Here is a 20984-nt window from a genome sequence, read left to right on the forward strand (position 1 = left end):
ATTTGGAATAGGAATGAGATGATCGTTGACGATGCATTCTCGTACTCAGTAGCTACTGACATCATGCTTAGCGATGACATTGAACCACGTTCCGTCAATGAATGCTGACGTAAAACTGATTGGTCAAACTGGAAACAAGCAATCCAGGTCGAACTCGATTCGCTCGCGAAACGTAAGGTATTTAGACCTATCGTTCCTACACAACCACGCGTGAAGCCTGTTGGCTACAAGTGGGTTTTCGTGAGGAAGCGTAATGAGAAGAATGAAATAGTGCAATACAAAGCACTCCTCGTAGCGCAAGGCTTTTCTCAGCGCCCAGGGATTGATTACGAGGAGACGTATTCCCCCGTAATGGACGTTATAACGTTCTGCTACCTAATCAGTTTGGTAGTTTCTGAAAAACTGAATATGCAGCTTACAGACGTGGTAACCGCGTATCTCTATGAGGATCTAGATACGAAAATTTATATGAAAGTTTCAGAAGGAATTCCATTGACTGGCTCAAATAGTTCTAGACCATGGAACACTCTCTCAATTAGGTTGAAGAGGTCACTCTACGGATTAAAACAATCCGAGCGGATGTGGTATAACCGTGTGAGTGAATATTTGACAAGTCAGGGTTATGTGAACAACGAACTATGCCCATGCGTGTTCATAAAGAAGTCACATTTCAGATTCACAATCGTTGCAGTTTATGTCGATGACATGAACCTCATTGGGACTCCCACAGAGGTTGAGGAAATTGCTACACACTTGAAATGGAATTTGAGATGAAGGATCTTGGGAAAACTCGATACTATATAGGCCTGGAGATCGAGCATTGTTCAAATGGAATCCTAGTACATCAATCGAACTACACCTAAAAGGTGTTGCGACGTTTTAATGAGGATTAATCGAAGCCTTCGAGTACACCCATGGTTGTTCGGACTCTAGATGCTAAACGAGATCTCTTCCATCCAAAAGAGGATGAGGAAGAGATTTTGGAAACCGAAGTTCCTTACCTAAGTGCAATTGGGGCTTTATTGTACTTGGCTCAGTGCACTAGACCCGACATCTCCTTTGCTGTGAATCTATTGGCTAGATACAGCAATGCGCCCACACGCAGGCACTGTAATGGTGTTAAAGACATTTTCCGTTATGTCAAAGGTACTACGGATTTGGGCTTGTTCTATACCCGTGAATCTCCAAGTGTTACCGTCCCCTATGGCCCTCAGATTGATTCTCGCCTTGTTGGTTACGCAGATGCTGGATATCTGTCTGACCCACATAGAGCACGTTCTCAAACAGGTTATGTCTTTACCGTTGGAGACACCGCTATATCTTAGAGGTCTACCAAGCAAACGCTAGTTGCGACTTCGTCTAACCATGCTGAGATTCTCGCCCTACATGAAGCATCGCGTGAGTGCTTTTGGTTGAGAGAAGTTATGGAACATATTCGAAGCACTAGTGGTCTTACATCAGTCGTTGACCTTCCTACGACGATCTTTGAAGACAATACAGCATGTATCGAGCAGCTGAAGAAGGGATACATCAAGGGAGACAACACCAAGCACATAGCGCCAAAGTTCTTTTACTCACACCAGCAGCAACAGCATCAGAACATTGAAGTCAAGCAAATCCGTTCCCAGGACAACCTGGCAGACAGTGGCGGATCCACAGTGGGGTCAATGGGGTCGCACGACCCCTTGGAAGTCATGGAAACAACCTTAGAGATCCATTGGAGCTATTGGTGCGACCCCTTGGAGTTGCTGGTGAGACCCCTTGGCTGCACACCAAGTGTTCGACGAAAGGTCTGAAAGAACCACTTTCATCTCTATTCAAAGTTCAAAACTCATTGAAGGAATCTTGATAAAGTTTGTACTTATAGCCCGTGCATCATATCTTGTATCGCAGTACACTGACCTTGCTGAGGCAGACCATTCTTTAATATTAGAGCATTTTCGGCAAGCAACAATGAGATGGAACCCAGAAGTGAGTGCTCAATCAGCAGTTGATAATGAGTCTGTGAAAGATGAACAAAAATCTCATATGATAGTTGCAACAGATGCATGCCTTCCGCTGCTTCCTTCTGGGGAGTCACCTATAGCTGCCCGTGTTCTTATAAATTATGAGTTACCGACAAAGAAGGTACAGTTCTCATTTTTCCTTTTGGGAATTGGGACTTAGATGTACTGCAATTTCACGCATCCACTTATGCTGACAGTTACTCTTGTTGTGCCATTTCAAGGTCGTTAATGATTGAATTCTGTGTTATAACAGTTGTATACATGGGACTGCATGTGGTTTTGCTACCTTATGCATTACATACTGCGTCCCTTCTATTTTCTCATGTATATATGCTTCCTTCCTTACAATCCTCTGTGAAGGAAACATATACAAGCCGTATGACAACTTGTTTGGCTGCAGGTTCGTCCTACCAAGTTGTACTACTTTGTTAGTTGCATATTAATGGGGTATGCTCTCTTGCGATAACTTTGTACAAATACGTGCAGATGGGATTGTAATCAACATGGTCGTCGGGGGTGAGGTAGTAACTCTCAAAAGTCTTGAAGAAAGTAGCAACCTGGTCATAGCTGAGATGCCCATACATGTGAGTTTGTTAATGCGTATGTTTCCCACATTTCTTGTATCATATATTGTATCGCAGGTTATACTTATAGCCGTTTCTGTTAAAAAAAAATTGCGCGCTACGCGCGTTATCCTTATTGACCCCCTAAACATTATTTCCTGGATCCGCCACTGCTGGCCGATCTCTTCACCAATTCATTGCCTAAGTCTACATTTCAGAAGCTCGTCCAAGGAATCAGTATGCGTAAATTATCTGAGTTGAATCGCTTGTAGTTCTCTTATTTAGAAGTTATGTCTAACTCAGGGGGAGTATTTAGAAGCATACTCACATGATCTTAATGTACTATTTTTCCTACGATTAGGAGCATTTTTCCCACTAGGTTTTTGCTACCTAACGAGGTTTTAATGAGGCACCCACCCTGGGATGATCGTACTCCGATGAGTTCACTACCTTCGTCCAGTTTGATGAGTGTTTAGACATTATGCATATTTTCTTACTTTTCTCCTTAGTCTATGGGGTTTCCCCATTTCTTGGGTTTTACCATAGCAAGGTTTTTGTGAGTTTTTACAAATGCATACTTCAAAGTAAATTTGAGACTCGCAATCACCCGTTGTACTGATGACTTCATCAACTATTCTACCTTATTTGCTGAAGATCTGATGCGATGGTTTGTTGAGTATTTACACACTCAAGGGGAAGTGTTGCAGTCATATTTAGAATAGGAATGTGATTGTGTAAATCCTAGGGAATCTAGGAATGTATCTTATATTCCTATTAGGACTAGATTACCTATTAAATGTTGTAATCCTAAAGGGAAAGGTTTTACCCTTTCTACTACTATAAATAAAGGCACAATGGGGTGAATCAAACACACCTCACAATTAAATCAATCTCTCTTCTCCCTAAAGCTTGCCGCACCCCTCTCTCTCTAACCTTAGATCGCTCAATCAAACAGGCCTACAACAAAGATGTCGTTAAACTAACAAAGGATAATCCGTTTGCTTAACAAATGAAATGTAGATTATAACTAATCCAATTCGGCTTAGTACTATATATACTACCCTTGGGAGACAAATATTATCATAAAAATTTTGATTGTTCTGTAAGATAGTTCGAATAATCCCAAGTATACCGACAGTAAGGAGTGTAGCTCTAATTAAGGGCACCGAACTAGTATTCTGATTTCTTAACATTAACTTATGTAACGCATAACAAATGATACACAAACGAAATGCCTGCATGCTAAAGGGGATTTAAAATATTAAGATAGGAGTCGGTTGCCAATTGGAGTACCCAAAATTAATTGGGTCATAGGAGCAGATGGCAATAGTTTCATATAGCACAAACAATCTTAATTAAGAAAGCAAATGTTGTTTTAATGATGTTTCAGTTTTAACATGGAGAGTAATCCAACTATTTATAAACCATTGCAAACTCTATTCTTTTTCCGATTTAAGATTCATACTCTCAACAATTTATAAATTAGGATACAAGTTTGTTCTAGTCTGGCAGAGAATGCTATGCTAGTGCATGCATCAAAGTTGAAACAGAGAGAAATGACAACAACTTAGTTTCGCCCAGCATCTTCATAGTGTCCTTAAAAGACAAAAACAAAAATCAAAAGAGGGGAGTGTTTTAAGAGGCCTCTTTCTGTTTTTGTTTATGTTGAAATTGGGTAAAAGAAGTTGAAGAAGCTCAAAAGCTTAAAGAGTTAGTTGTGGAAATTGGGACCAAAAGCACAAACATAGAGATAATTCTTTTCCACGACTTTTCTTTTCTCATGATATCACGAGTCGAGTTGCTTCAACTGGTCATATAAATTAATTGAAGAGAAAAGGAAAATCACATGGTGGTGAGTACACAACTGTACAAGTAACATGTGGTTAAACTAATGAAGGATAATCCGTTTACTTAACAAATCTAATGTGAATTATAACTAATGCAATCCTCCGATTTGGTAAATTTATACACAAACATACAAACACACAAACACACACACACGCACATGCACATACATGAACAGTGAAAGAGTAAAAAGCTATGCTAGGAGCAGAAGGGGAGGGAGTGACTGTGGACTATAGTAAGCTTTCAGTTTTTAACTGGAGGGAAAGGGAAGGATGGTAGGAACACCAGAAAATGCCGTCAATCCTTAAAAGCAGAAAAGGCAAACAAAAACTCAAAGAGTAGGTACAGGACCACAATACATATAGGCCCCCATTCAAATGAGTTCCCCCTTTATATAATACGTGTGTACTTCTACTAGCAGAGAGGAGAAGGCCTGTTTCTATTTATGATTAACAAAAGAAGCTTCAAAGCTTCAATTGACAATTCTGGAAAATAATGGACCCCAAAATTAGAGACCCTTCTCAAATTTGGGCTAAAGGCTAGCTCTCCAATCCAATCCATTTACTAAGCTCTTCAAGGCTGAGGGAAGAAGAAATAAGAATCTTCCCATATATACAAAAAGCAACAAGCACACAACTACCGTAATCTATTTTTGTCCCGATATTAATTTCATTATTTTCAATTCAAAACTTAATTGCGTTCTTAATTTCATGATCGGGTGTTTATGCCTTTCAGCCTTGCTTTGTGAGGTTTATTTTTGGAAGGGTCTTTAATAAAAAGCTAACTAGCTCAACAGACCAGACTGGAAACCATAAACCACATTTCTGGTCAAAAAAACATTCGAAGATGGATCAAGAAAACCAATTTTAAACATAAGTACCTTAATTTCTGTTTCTTGCTTGCTAGCCCCTCTATGCTTTAAAAAAGTAACTAATGCCAACTACCAAAAGGAATTATAATGCAAATCTAGAGTCTCTAGTTCAGATGGAAGCGGGGAGGTGATTGTAACATCCCATATCGTCCAGGAAAGTGGATCCTCTAAGCCTTATATGTACATTCTCACTTCCAATTAGCACGAGGTTTTTTTAGAGCTCACTGGCTTTGGGTTCCATCGGAACTCCGAAGTTAAGCGAGTTCGCGCGAGAGCATTCCCAGGATGGGTGACCCACTGGGAAGTTCTACTCGCATGAGTTCCCAAAAACAAAACCGTGAGGGCGTGGTCGGGGCCCAAAGCGGACAATATAAAGTTTTTTTTTTTCAAATAAAAAAAAAAAAAATTTTTTTTATTTTCATATTCTTTCATAACCTAAATATTGTTAAGAGCCTCTCGGCGTGAAAACAAAAAAGTTTGTGATGCTGAAATAGGCCTCCCGATAGATTAGATAAAATCGGAAATACCTTTTATCTACTTTTTCGACCATGAGGGCATGGTCGGGGTCCAAAGCAGACAATATCGTGCTACGGCGGAGTCGAGTCCTGAATGTGGTGGGGGCCGGGGCGGGGATATGAAAATTTGGTATCAAAGCCAATCCCTAGCCGGAAGTGTGCCGACAAGGATGTCGGGCCCCTAAGGGGGGGGTGGATTGTAACATCCCACATCGCCCAGGGGAGTGGATCCTCTAAACCTTATATGTACATTCCCACCTCCAATTAGAACGAGACATTTTGGGAGCTCACTGGCTTCGGGTTCCATCGGAACTTCGAAGTTAAGCGAGTTCGCACGAGAGCATTCCCATGATGGGTGACCCACTGGGAAGTTTTACTCGCGTGAGTTCCCAGAAATAAAACCGTGAGAGCATGGTCGGGGCTCAAGGCGGACAATATCGTGCTACGGCGGAGTCGAGCCCAGACCGGGATATGACAATGATAGTCCGCTGCAATCACATAGAAAAAAGTAAATGATTTTTAAATTAAAAGATGTATTTAATTAGAATTTTAAAGGCGATAGTAGTAAGTGGCGATTTTAAATGATTTTTAAAATGAAAGACTTTATTGGTTGAATCTGTTGATAAAATATTTTGCACAAATATTATTATTCACTTTCGATGTGCCTATGGTGCGATGGCAGCTAGTGCTCCGAGTGGTGCCTAATCCAGTGATAATTGCAAAGAGATTCCAGCGTAATTTGAATCTTGAAAATTGAGCTTTGCTTTTATTGTTTGTCGTTTTTCGCGTATCAAACATTGTTAGTTAGATCCCAAAAGCACATGTTGATGCACAAAATCAGTGAGGACTTTGATACAACAGAAAATGTTAAGTTCGTGACTTTCGCTACATTGCTCCAGTCACTAGTGTGGATAAGTATGCAAATGGATAGAGACAGGGAAGCAAACACAAGATGTACGTGGTTCACCCAAATTGGCTACTTCCACGGAGTAGAGGAGTTCTCATTAATTGTGAAGGGTTTACACAAGTACATAGGTTCAAGCTTTCATTTAGTGAGTACTAGTGAATGATTTAGTACAAATGGCATTAGGAAATATTGTGGGAGAATGATCTCCTTTTATAGAAGAAAGTTTCTAGCTTTGTTCTGATATTGACACGTGTCGTGTTGTGATTGGCTTTTGATGTCGACACGTGTCGCGCTGTGATTGGCCTCCTCGTTGGAGGGAAACTCTCCTGGGTCCTTGACGGTATAACGTTGACCAGTGCTCGGTAGTTTCGGGATTAGTCAAGTATGGTACAAACAACACGCATTGAAAAATTGGTACAAATAACTTTTCTTGGATGTCTAAATGATCTTAAGTTGAATAATTTTTTACAAATATAATCTTTAGTTATATGATTATAAAGAAGATAAACAAGTTTAATAATCTTTTACAAAAATAATCTTTAGTTACATGATAATAAAGAAGATAAACGATTTGTATGATTGAGATACATTAATCATAGATGAAAAAATAATTAGGTACCTCCACATGAACACATAATTTATAACTAACCACTCCACTTCTTAAGAAAACTCCCCATCTCTTTTTTATCTCCTGCATGCATATCGTCAAATACATTCCAACTTTCTTGATCAACAATGATCTAGATGAACAAGAGAAACCATTACAATTCGGTACAATGTAGTGGTACGATTGAATTGGTACATAAGTTTCTGTATGAATGCATCGGTACATAAGTTTTAGTACGAATGTATTAGTACATATGCTTCGGTACGAATGTATCAGTACATAAGTTTCAGTACAAAAATCGGTACCTAAGTTTCGGTACAATTGCTTCAGAATATAACTTTTGTTATATTTAGAAAGCAAATGTTGTTTTAATGATGTTTTAACATGGTAAGTAACCCAACCGCTTACAAGCAATTGCAAACTCAATTCGTTCTCCTTTGTAAGGTTCATATTCTCAACAATTAATAAATTAAGATTTAAGTTTATCTTCGTCTGGTAGAGAATGCTAAAGCATGCGCCAAAGTTGAAACGAAGAGAAATGAACACAAATTAGTTTTGCCCTGCATCTTAATCAGCTCTTTAAAAGACAAAAGCAAAAATCAAAGAGATGAGAGAGTTTTAAGATGCATCTTTCTGTTATTGTTTCTGTTGAATTAGAGTAAAAGAAGTTAAAGAAGCTCAAAAACTCAAAAGCTCAAAGAAGCAATTGGGGAATTAAGCCATAATTGTGTTTCAGAAAATTGAATTGTAGTATTTTTACAAATTTGTTTTAGGAAAAGGCTAAAAGCAGGTGAATTTTACTGGCACGTACCTCGTCTGGCTGTTGAAGCCCTTCAAACATTTGAGACGGGCGCTTTTCTTAAAAAATTAATCTTGATAGCTCGTGGCCCTGGTTTTGGAAATTAGGCACCTTTCCCATAGATTTGAGTCTTCCTGATGCTATTTTAGTTTGTTGGGTATAATTATATTCAATAGCTGAGTGTCGAACAAGATGATCTTACTTTAGTTCTTGCTTTGTGGCACCAGTTAATTATGTTCAGGTATACATAGACGAAATTATTTGCACGTGGGAAATAAGGAAAGCAGAAAGATGCTAATATGAAATTATTTGCATGTATCATGTATTAAGATGATATACATGAGCATGCACCCAACAGTGTTGATTGTGATGATGTCTTTTTGTGATATTCACTGATATTCTTTCTTTGCATGGCAGGATATTTCATCCTACTATGGGGGCTGCTCACATACTCGTGCCCTGTCTTGCCGTCCTTATTTCGTCCTTCGGTGCCCATGGTAACATTTCATACACGTGTCGCACTGTGATTGGCCTCCTAGTTGGATGGAAACTCTTCTGGGTCCTTGATGGTATAACGTTGACTGGTACTCGGTAGTTTCGGGATTGGTCAAGTATGGTACAAACAGCACGCATTGAAAAATTGGTACAAATAACTTTTCTTGGATGTCTAAATGATCTTAAGTTGAATAATTTTTTACAAATATAATCTTTAGTTATATGATTATAAATAAGATAAACAAGTTTAATAATCTTTTACAAAAACAATCTTTAGTTACATGATAATAAAGAAGATAAACGATTTGTATGATTGAGATACATTAATCATAGATGAAAAAATAATTAGGTACCTCCACATGAACACATAATTTATAACTAACCACTCCACTTCTTAAGAAAACTCCCCATCTCTTTTTTGTCTCCTGCATGCAAATCGTCAAATACATTCCAACTTTCTTGATCAACAATGATCTAGATGAACAAGAGAAACCATTACAATTCGGTACAATGTAGTGGTACGATTGAATTGGTACATAAGTTTCTGTATGAATGAATGCATCGGTACATAAGTTTTAGTAAGAATGTATTAGTACATATGTTTCGGTACGAATGTATCAGTACATAAGTTTCAGTACAAAAATCGGTACCTAAGTTTCGGTACAATTGCTTCAGAATATAACTTTTGTTATATTTAGAAAGCAAATGTTGTTTTAATGATGTTTTAACATGGTAAGTAACCCAACCGCTTACAAGCAATTGCAAACTCAATTCGTTCTCCTTTGTAAGGTTCATATTCTCAACAATTAATAAATTAGGATTTAAGTTTATCTTCGTCTGGTAGAGAATGCTAAAGCATGCGCCAAAGTTGAAACGAAGAGAAATGAACACAAATTAGTTTTGCCCTGCATCTTAATCGGCTCCTTAAAAGACAAAAGCAAAAATCAAAGAGATGAGAGAGTTTTAAGATGCATCTTTCTGTTATTGTTTCTGTTGAATTAGAGTAAAAGACGTTAAAGAAGCTCAAAAACTCAAAAGCTCAAAGAAGCAATTGGGGAATTAAGCCATAATTGTGTTTCAGAAAATTGAATTGTAGTATTTTTACAAATTTGTTTTAGGAAAAGGCTAAAAGCAGGTGAATTTTACTGGCACGTACCTCGTCTGGCTGTTGAAGCCCTTCAAACATTTGAGACGGGCGCTTTTCTTAAAAAATTAATCTTGATAGCTCGTGGCCCTGGTTTTGGAAATTAGGCACCTTTCCCATAGATTTGAGTCTTCCTGATGCTATTTTAGTTTGTTGGGTATAATTATATTCAATAGCTGAGTGTCGGAGAAGATGATCTTACTTTAGTTCTTGCTTTGTGGCACCAGTTAATTATGTTCAGATATACATAGACGAAATTATTTGCATGTGGGAAATAAGGAAAGCAGAAAGATGCTAATATGAAATTATTTGCATGTATCATGTATTAAGATGATATACATGAGCATGCACCCAACAGTGTTGATTGTGATGATGTCTTTTTGTGATATTCACTGATATTCTTTCTTTGCATGGCAGGATATTTCATACTACCATGGGGGCTGCTCACATACTCGTGCCCTGTCTTGCCGTCCTTATTTCGTCCTTCGGTGCCCATGGTAACATTTTCTCACTAGAGAGAGCGTTTCCTAGGAGTCACCATATGAGACATGACGAGCTCCAAGCTCGTGACCGAATGAGACAGGCCCACCTCTTTAAGAGCAAGTCTACTCCTAAAAACTTTGCGTCAGCACCTAACGCATTTATCCACTCAAATGAACAGTAAGTAATAGACCACAGTGAACAGTAATAGGCCAAGGCATCTCCAACCCTAAAACTAAATAGCCTAGTCAATTTTATTAAAATATTATTAATTTTTATTAGAAAATAATAATTTGATTTATTAAAATATTATCAATTTTATAAGGAACTCTTCTCGAACCTCCCTCAAAACCTCACCATTTCGCTCCGCACCCTGAGACCTCCCTCTGCATCTCTCTCTCCCTCTCTCTCTCTCTCTCTCTCTCTCTCTCTCTCTCTCTCTCTCTCTCTCTCTCTCTCTCTCTCTCTCTCTCTCTCTCTACCCATTTCGCTACGCACCCCTGGAACCTCCCTCTACAACTCTTCCGATCTTCCCCCACAGAAAAATGAAAATCTGCACCCCTGGGTTTTTCTTGGTTTGCCGTTGCTTTCTGGGTTTTTTTATATGTTGTTTTGTTATGCTGTGGCTCGAAATCGGAGGTTGTCACCGAGAAAAAACCCAACGAAATTGTTCTCCAGCTCAGCCCCAATCGGAGGAATCGGAGGTTGTCACCGTGAAAGGCACACGCCAGGCAAATAGCCCGGCTCCTTGGTCAGTCAATTTTGGACTGGCCCACAAACTAGCTTGGGCTGGGTGCCAGGCAAATTGCTGGGCTGGAGTGAATTGACAGGGTGCCAGCCTGGTTTTTTGACTGGGTGCTGGGCTATTCCACCTCCGGTGGAACTGCTCTAAAAGAGTTGTGGGTGGTATAGCCAACGTATCAGTGGTATACGAGGATTTCTACAGTCCTGAACATATCGGGTAATAGCTTAATCCCGTATGACTTTAGGCTTTTATATTAAATAAATTAAATCTTTCTTTCTTGAAAAAATAAGGGCAGCAAGAACTCTTTATTGAATTTTTTTTTCCAAGTTTTTGTTTGTTACAACTGTCTTAACTTCCGTTGAATTTGCAAATTTTTTGCTTTAGCCGACATTGGTTGGGAAGGTTTTTATGTTGATTTAATTTCTTAAACGAAGGGTGTTTGTCATTTACTTAATTTAAAGCTTGCACAATCTCCTATATAATCTGCCGATATAATCTTTAGTTACAAAGTTCACTATATTTGGTTAATGATTCTGAGGTTTCTTTGTATTCATTTTTTCCTTCAATCACTCCTCTATTTTAGTGTCTTGGTAAGATTGAATAGTTAATGTTATTAAAACTTGAATAACTTTTGTTCATTTTCTGTTCTTGCATGAAATCACTAGGGTGTACTTGACAAAAGTGAAACTCGGCTGTCCACCAAGAGAATTCTATGTGATGATCGACACAGGAGCGACGTGATGTGGGTTTCATGCTCGTCATGCAAAGTTTGTCCCCGGCATACTGAGCTTGGCGGAGTAAGTTTTTACTTATTTTTTAGCAGATTTGACTTTTCTTTGGTTAAATTTTGGTGATTCAACTAAATAAATTTTTATACTAGCGGAAACTAAAATACCCCTTACAGAATTTCGATGTGACTTTTAGGAGCTCTTATACCTTTCAGTGTCCCTAGTTAAGAGTGGTTGTATTTAAATCTTAAAACTAGCATTCATCTGTGTTGGTAGGTGGTACACCAAACTATAAATTTCATCTTTCAATTTTTTCGTTGGGTATACAAGTAGGATAATAGTAAACATTAGGTTACACGACTGTGTCCCCCCAACCCAATTGACAATACTGACTGAGATGGCCCGAACCGTAGTGATGTCATATTTGGTGAAGAAAAAGGTTTCCAGCTCCCTTGACAGCAGTGCTGTGTTAAGAACTTAAGATCCACGGTTCATTGGGCCAAAGTCCCCAGTCTTGGCCCACTCTAACTCCAATCTGTCAGTCTTGGTCTTTTGAATAATAGTCGTTAGAGTAGTAGAAACAGAACACTCATATCATACTTTTATTCAAACATCAGGCATACTAAACGTTGTATTCCATGTTAATCTACTCAAAATTATTTGATAATTATCCTAAATAATCTATGCATGTTACAGCTTTCGTTCAATTTCTACGACCCTGCCGACTCATCCACCGCTCGGCCAGTTCCTTGTTCCGACAAGTTGTGCAAAGCTTCTTTAGAGACCGAATGCTCACATCCGACAAAACAGTGCAGATATCATCTGAGATATGCAGACGAAGATGAGATAGCCGGGTATTACATGTCAGATGAAGTACATTTTGACATGATACCGGTTCAGTCTCATGTTAAAATTGAGTCTTCAGCGACCGTTGTTTTCGGGTGAGCTATCTTAACCTTTCTGTTCTAACAATCAATCAACATTAAGAGGAAAAAACAGATCGAGAAATTTTTTTCATGTTGTTTATTGTTGCATTGAAGCTAAACTAGTATTGGTTTGGTGATCAAATGGATAGAAAACAGGTGTAGTACCTCTGTGGCTGGGCTTTTGGGGGGGACTATAGCTTCAGTCAACGGAGTATTTGGATTCGGCCAAGGGCTAATGTCAGTTATATCACAGTTGTCCTCTCAAGGGGCAACTGCTAATGTGTTCTCCCATTGTTTGAAGGGAGATGACAATGGAGGTGGTATACTCGTTCTTGGTGAGATTTTAGAGCCAAGTATCGTTTATACCCCTCTTGTCCCAACAGTGTATGTCTCTCTTCTTAAAATTTATTTTATTTAATTGAAAATTTTGGGATAGGATGTTTGATTTGTGAATCATCTTCTTGATTAGTCCACTTGTCTTCTTGTCACTACATGTCAATTAGTTGGGTTTGTTAGTCCATTAAGTAGCTGAGTGGTTTGGTTGAGCCTTAGCTTGCAGTAGTGTAATATACTGACTTCCTTGATAGCCCAGGAGTCTGAAATGAATGTTAGAGAACAATCAGATTTCTGTGTATTCTAACAGAACACTGAACTATCAATAGTAACACTAACAATTAACAACGAGATTTACAAAGATTTTTTCTTAAATAGAGTTTAGAATTCACGAGAAACTGACTTGAATGGTTGAGTAGAGGCTACCAGACTTGCTAGATGCTAATTCCTACAGTTCCAACTCCAACTACATATCCTAAGTTTATAAGGTCTAGTAGAAAGATATAGCTTTCCAGTTAATGTAATAACTACCTTTTGTATAAGGGACCTGATCAGGTAAGTTTTCCTCCAGGCTCTGGCTTATTTTGTAAAAATATCTTATAATTTCGAGTGGAAGTAATACTGTGGGAAAATGTATGGAATTAATAAGTGCTTTCTTTTGTCACAGAATGGTTCACAGTTTTTGGAGGTTAGTTCTCGAAACAATGTTATACATTTTATTATAATGCTCCAGTACGGATTTTCAATTTAATACATCTCTCCACACCGTTTTAAGAGTAAAAACAACACATCTCAGTAAAATCTTCAGAGAGAAGCATTCTGCAATACATAGATATTGTATAACAAATATAAGGTTCCCTACTACAATACTATTTGTGATCATATAAGTTACATGATATAACAATGAAGTATAGAACTTATGCCAACAAAACGAACTAATTTAGTCCTCATTAGAACCGAGCATCCAAAATCCAATGCCTGAACTGCCAAGATATATGATAAATCATTTCTAAGCAGAAAAAAAATCAAATTTTCAAGGAGCATGTAGTTTTCTTCAAACTATAACATTATACCAAGGGACCATTTCTCGATACGTACAAGCACCAATTTACAAGAATAAGTTAAAAAGAGACCTGAATGACCAGTAAATAAACTCAGTATCACCATCATTGTCTTAAAATCAGAATACAGACTTTAAACATATTGCTTACAGTAAAACAAGCAAGTCCACGACAAATTTAACTTGATTACGTATCAGGACTACAGGGGATCCAAAAGGCTATGGATGCATATTTAAGCTTCTAGCAGATGAGGATGCATATTTAGGCTTCCTTATGAGAACGTACGAGTCAAATTTAACTGGATTCCTAACCAAGAAGTCTGCTTCCCAACAAAGAAACAACAAAGACATGTAGTCTGCGAGTTAACAGCTACCCCAACAATTATAGCTCTCCCTGAGCGCTATACCATTATTATTTATCAGATATCCAAGCACGATCATATGTATGAAATAAGAGTTCCATTGTCTTAGAAAACAAAGCCAACACCTCAAAGAGCATGATGAACAAGAACACTGTCAACGGAGTTAAAATGGTCATCCAACTAAAACTTGTTCGAGCATAGGATGGATTGCTGAGCTTGTGAGTGTCACAAACACAGAGAACCATGGTGTTCTCATGTAGGAGAGTTAAATACCATGTTTCAATCACTCTGTAACTCAATGAATTCACAACACAAACTTTTATAAACAAGTTCCAACAAGTACTTTTATTACTTCTATTGCCATAAAAGAAAGAAAAAGAATGAACATGAAACGTGAAATTATATATACAAAAAGGTAATAAAAATACTTTTCATTCAATTTTGCTTTGATGATTTCGCTCCTATTTGAATGCTCTTCTCCCTCATATTTTTCAGCCTAAACAGTAAAGTGTCGAACAGATTCATACCAAAAGCCACATCAATAAGCTTCAAAGTGTGTATTGATGTGTTAAGACCCCATAATTTGCTAAAATCCACACAGAAAACTAAATAAACGTGTCATATCATAGACAAAAACCCCAAAAATTATCTCCAAGGTTTTGCGCACAAAAAAATATTTAGAAACAAATAGATATGCTCAGTATTTCCCAAAGGTTTAGCGCACAAGGAAAATATTTAGAAACAAATATAATATGCTCAGTATTTCCTAAAGGTTTAGGCACAAGAAAAATCTATAGAAACAAATATAACTCTTACTCATCATGGAGAGAATGGTGCACGTTGTGTTCTTTTGCTAGTTGGATTATTCTACATCAATTAAAGTCATATTTTTGTTGGTATGACAAAGAAAATATTTTATCTTCATTTAAAAAAGGCAAATAATTAACTTAAAAATGATAAATTATTTAAGAATATCTGGTTTGATTTGTCACACCCCAATCTCGACATACGTCGAGGAACAACATGTGACGACATCAAATACTCGTATACCTAACTTACCCCACCTCCGAGATATGTACCAAGCACAACTCATGACTCCATTTGCGTAGTGATTTTTCGTAAACTTTATGGTTGCATCTAACCTCCTCGTTAGTCTGTCTACATACTCTAAACAGGGATCAAACCATTTGTTGTTCATCATTTACTACACTCGAACAATCATCACATATATCACTATGTGTCAACATAATATCAGAACTCAAGCAGGCAACATCTCAAGTAACATTCGATGAAGCACAACAATAAATCTCTAGCCATATTGGTCAACAAGTCTAATTATAATGACAACAATCACAACCAACATGATTCCCCAATCACATCCATCAATAACACATACTATACACCGAAATGCAGGACTAAAGCGACACAGTTCGGCCAAAGCCTACATCTCAGAAGCTGTCTCAAATGAACCAATCCAAGGAACTAGTGAGTCAAATGATGCGATTCTGGACCACTCAACAAAATCCATCAACATCGGGTTCCAGACCACTCAATGGAACCAAGACACCAAAGGGGAATTCGAACCATTCAACGGAATCCAAATCAGGATACGATTCTGGACCACTCAACGGAATCGTGGATAATAAGGGATTCCAAACCTCTCAACGGAATCCAGACGGATCAAGGAACCGGGCCACTCAATGGAACCCCAGCGGATACTCAATTCTAGATCACTCAATGGAACTGAGCAGAGGGCCAAGGAACATATCAACGGCTCGAATAAACCAAACGTGAATCAAGTGCTCAAAATACAAAATCTCAACGAAACAAGAAATGGAACAATGATATGATATGTGAAACAAGTCTCGAAACAACAAACCCCATAACAATGGGTTAACAGTCCACTACTAGCCCTCATATTTTGTCATATCATACCAACTATGCAAATCAACCACATTTCAAATATGCACATCAAGTCACATATCATAATCATCATCAGTACACAAGCCAAATCGTGTTTAATAACCATAGGTCTATGGCTAAATATATAAACATCACATTTCAATAGAAATCACATTTATAAAACCAAGTCATATTCATAAATGATATTAATATGAGATGTCGAGTAATAATCATATCACATAAGTTCAATTCACTCTCTAACCAATATAGGCTCACTAGACTTCACTTAGTATCCCGTAGTACTAAATTTAGTATTTAGAACATTTTTAGACATGTTGACCAAAAGTCAACTCTCAATCAACGGTAGAGTCCACAACCCTACGTAATTCGATTCGGAAGATCCCCACATTGGATTTTGGATCCGTAACCTACTAAAATCTCATGGCGATCCGACGGTCAGATTTTTGCCAATTGCCATAATTAGGTGGCGGTCAACAATTTGTTTTACTAACTTAGAAATCTAATTCGAGAAGATCCATACGTCAGATTCCTGATCCGTCAGTTTCTAACATCCTCAAATATTACATATTATAATGTATTAAATTTTGGTGATAATCCAATGGTCGGATCGTCGATTCATATTTTGATCAAGTAAAGCATCATAGTGAAATTAGGTTCAATTGATCAAACCACGTCATACGAATATCAAATACAAACTCAGGACATCTAATTGAACTTAGAAAGTCATTGTCGGCCCATTGGCCACACGCTGCAGCAGGTGGCGGTTTCCCGCGAATGGAAACCCAATTTTCCGACTAACTCCAAAAATTACCAAACTTCACAGAAATGTAGATCCTAATTAGTAGAGTAAGTTTCATACCTGTGACTAAGGCTAATTTACCCGGGAAAGGCTTCAATTTACCTTGAACCCACCGGAAACCCTTGTTTTATGTGGTTTCAATCTATCACCTCCGGTGCTCCGCTGTCCCTATAATTGTTTGGGATTTGTTCCAGGCCTCAAGGGGAGTCTAGTCGTGGTGGTAATTGGAAGAGAACGTTTCAAAAATGGTGGATTGGAGCCACGGTGCCCTCGCACCCTCCGTTGTGGTTTTGCAAAATCAAAGCTGAATTCTCCAATTTTTGGGGTGGAATTGGTAAAAGGAAGGTAGTGGGGTATTTCCCAGATGGTTTCTCGGCTTAATTTGTCGGAATTGGGCCGGAAAAGCATCGGAAACCATGGTTTCTGTCGATCGGGTTGGGTCAGCAAAAAGGGGAAAACAGGTTAAGGTAGTCCCTTCAATCTCTTCTCCCTTATTTCCCCTCCATTCCTTCTCTTATGATTGGTCCTCCTTCCCCCTCCTTTCCCTCATTTCTTTTCTTTCCTTTCCATCATAGCCGTCCATCTATTCATTTCCCTTCATCCCAGCCACACACGTGGCACATCCTAGACTCCAGAAAATTTGGAGTCTTCTAGATCAAGCCAAAATTACAAAAATGTCCCTAACTTCAAACGTTAATAACTCTTTTGTTATAACTCCGTTTCACAAACGGTTTGAGCCTACACGTTCGTGAGATCGAGTTCTATTCGATATAAATTGTGACCTCGAATGGTCTATGAATTTTAAATAATTGATTTCCAAACTCTAAACTTTGTAACTAGTTTAATTAAATCTAAATTCAAATAAATTAATATAAATTATCAAAAAATAAGATAAAATCTCAATAATACAAATACGTAGATTATAATAGTGAAATCCAGAAATGGGATTTCACTTGATTTGATATGGATGTAGACCACGAGAAAATCTCTTTATTCCAAAAATGAACCAAGTTTTTTTCTCGTTTCTTTATTTGTTTGTTGTTTTCACATAAAAAATAAAAATTAAAAAGGAAAAGAAAAAGGCTGGTATTTGGATGTGATTTGCAATTTAATTCGGCCATATTTTTTACCATTACAGTTCCATAAATTTTATTGCTCGCAAATCCCTTATATTAAAGAATACAATCTATCGTGATACGCAATTATTGATACAATTTTTAACTTCAAATATATATAACCTTGGATTGAAAAAGAACTCTCATAAGTTTTATAGCACAATACACAATCTGAAAATCATAATATATTCCTCTAGCAATCAACAAATTGAATTGCCATGGAGAAATCAATCAAGTTAGCATTCCTCATTACGGTGTTGGTTGTTGCATCTCTTGGTACTATATTTCTTGACTAATTTTTGTTTTGGGAGTTGTTATTAGCACTCCAAAAATCTTATTTTACACTCCACACAAGTGCACTTTTCTTTCTAATTATAAAAAGTTTGAAGTATAAAATGAGATTTTTTGGAATTCTAATAGCAATTCCCATTGTTTTTTCACCCATTCCTTTCTCATACGTTTTTTTGTATCTTTTCTCTTTCATCCTTGCAACTTTTCCGCATACATAGCATAGTAGCATGTATATTTTTTATTTAATAATACAAATTATATTCGTGGCAGGTGTGAATCTTGGAGTCGAAGCAACTGATATTCATATTCCTGGTGTCTGCAGACAACCTAAGGATTGTGATGGCCGTAATTGTGAATGTGTCGGTCAAAGATGTTATTGTTCTAGCGAAGGAGTGAGAAAGTTCATGTTTAGAGACTTTTCTACACAATCGCAAGAGCATAAGAAAATTTCGTAATCAGAAATTTTCAATTCTCGCATTGACATCTTAAAATATTTATGATGCTATACAAGCACACAAGTTGTAGATGCGAAGACTATTTAAAAATAAATAAAATAAACTTATTACTCATTATTTAGTTGTGACTTCATTGTCTGTATGTCAATAAAATGAAAAATACACTAGAGTGATATAAAGTTTGACATAATTTACATACTCAATTTAGATGGGCAATGATAATACAACATATGTTGCTTATTTCAAAATTGATATGGCTAAAAATTGACCATTGAATTTAGAAACAATGGGGCATGTGTTATATCCCTATTGCCACATATATTATCAACGTTAGCTATATGCACTTATGCAATGATAGTATCATTTTAACGTTAACCAATTCGTTAGTGAATACAATGTGCACTACTCGTTTAGCCTCAAACCAATTAGGTTTTGTTTTAGCAGCTTAAATTGTATTGATTGAATAGAATAAAGAGTCATCGACAAAAAACCGGAAGAGAGGAAGAAACAAAACCAGCCAGCCGCCTAGCACTCACCACCGCCACCATACCATTGAAATCAAAAGCTTACATTCCATTACTCCTTGCTATCACTGCCACCAAATCTCCATGGTTTCTAATTTATTGAAATAAAATACCCAGATGAAACTTTCCCAATTTTGAGTTTAATTCCCTCAAACTAATAATTAATTAATCCCAAAATCCAAATGAATCCCTCAATTATCCATCTGCCACCATTGGTATGAAAACGAAGACGTCGTGGCTGCTAGAGCGGCGGGACTCTGGCTACACGCAGTCTGGTTTAACGAATTTGAAGATCTTTTTCTGGTGTGTTGGTCGGCAGGAATAAGTGTCATGGCTAGGTTATTCGCCGGTCGGAAAGCTAGAGAATTGTTGTTGGGTTGGAGAAGAAAAAGGAATAGCGACATTATAATTTCCCAATTGAGATTTTCAGCCGAGTTCGTGAGAGAATGGAAAGAGAACGCGAACACCGGATTAAAGATGTTGTAGATGTCAAGAGGGTAGGAGATAGAATCATGGCAATCAAGATTGTAATAGGACAAGAACTTATCAATGTGATTAGTGCGTACGCACCTCAAGTAGGGTTGGATACGAGTTCGAAGGAGAAATTTTGGGAAGACCTTGGAGACTTGGTGCAAGGAATTGCTCAGACGGAGAAGTTATTTATAGGAGGAGATTTAAATGGACACGTGGGCAGGGAGACAGGCAACTATGGAGGTTTTCATGGTGGCCATGGTTTTGGGGAGAGAAACGAGGATGGGGAAGCTATCTTGGATTTTGCAATGGCATATGATCTCTTCTTAGCCAACACCTTCTTTAAGAAGAGAGAAGAACATGTGATCACCTACAAGAGTGGGTCGTCAAAAACACAAATATATTTTCTTCTAATGAGGAAAGGGGATCGTATAACTTGTAAGGATTGCAAAGTTATACCAGGAGAGAGCGTGGCTAATCAACATCGCTTGTTGGTGATGGATGTACATATCAAAAGAGTGAGAAAAAAGAACAAGACTTGGAAGTGCCCAAGGACTAGATGGTGGAATCTAAAAGAAGAAAAACAAGCCATTTTCAAAGAGAAAGTAATCACCCAGTGTGTGTGGGATAGAGAGGGGGAAGCTAACCAAATGTGGGATTCCATGGCTAGTTGTATCCGAAAAGTAGCAAAAGAGGTATTAGGAGAGTCCAAGGGCTTTGCCCCACACCAAAAGGAATCTTGGTGGTGGAATGAGGAGGTACAAACAAAGGTGAAGGCTAAGAAGGAATGTTGTAAAGCCTTATACAAGGATATGACCGATGAAAATGGTGAAAGGTATAGAAAAGCGAAGCAAGAGGCGAAGAAAGCTGTGAGAGAAGCTAAGTTAGCGGCTTATGACGATATGTATAAGCGACTAGATACCAAAAAAGGAGAGTTGGATATCTATAAACTAGCTAGAGCAAGGGAAAAGAAGACAAGGGACCTAAACCAAGTGAGGTGCATCAAGGATGAGGATGGAA

General features: G+C 37.8%; 2 protein-coding genes across 2 annotated transcripts; both read left to right on the top strand.

Annotated features, from left to right (window-relative positions):
• The first annotated feature begins 1742 nt into the window (after window positions 1-1742).
• LOC126611990 (uncharacterized) lies at window positions 1743-11124 on the top strand. Its single transcript, XM_050280276.1, has 8 exons — window positions 1743-1790; window positions 1894-1971; window positions 2045-2127; window positions 2367-2406; window positions 2493-2695; window positions 8290-8354; window positions 8531-8610; window positions 11063-11124. Exons 2-8 carry the CDS (start codon window positions 1959-1961, stop codon window positions 11122-11124), a joined length of 546 nt encoding a protein of 181 aa, XP_050136233.1. The 5' UTR covers window positions 1743-1790; window positions 1894-1958.
• Window positions 11125-12339: 1215 nt separating this feature from the next.
• Window positions 12340-13049, top strand: LOC126611991 (aspartic proteinase 36-like). Its single transcript, XM_050280277.1, has 2 exons — window positions 12340-12646; window positions 12788-13049. Exons 1-2 carry the CDS (start codon window positions 12393-12395, stop codon window positions 13047-13049), a joined length of 516 nt encoding a protein of 171 aa, XP_050136234.1. The 5' UTR covers window positions 12340-12392.
• Window positions 13050-20984: the final 7935 nt, after the last annotated feature.

Source organism: Malus sylvestris, chromosome 17 (genome assembly GCF_916048215.2).
Source record: "Malus sylvestris chromosome 17, drMalSylv7.2, whole genome shotgun sequence".
Lineage (NCBI taxonomy): Eukaryota > Viridiplantae > Streptophyta > Magnoliopsida > Rosales > Rosaceae > Malus > Malus sylvestris.

Bases quoted from the DNA above. Each gene is read 5' to 3' on its own strand.
- LOC126611991 (XM_050280277.1), top strand. From the start codon at position 12,393: ATGTTACAGCTTTCGTTCAATTTCTACGACCCTGCCGACTCATCCACC. The intron at 12,647-12,787 runs GTGAGCTATCTT...GATAGAAAACAG, and splicing joins TCAGCGACCGTTGTTTTCGG to GTGTAGTACCTCTGTGGCTG.
- LOC126611990 (XM_050280276.1), top strand. The intron at 2,128-2,366 runs GTACAGTTCTCA...TCCTCTGTGAAG, and splicing joins ATGAGTTACCGACAAAGAAG to GAAACATATACAAGCCGTAT. The intron at 2,407-2,492 runs GTTCGTCCTACC...AAATACGTGCAG, and splicing joins GACAACTTGTTTGGCTGCAG to ATGGGATTGTAATCAACATG.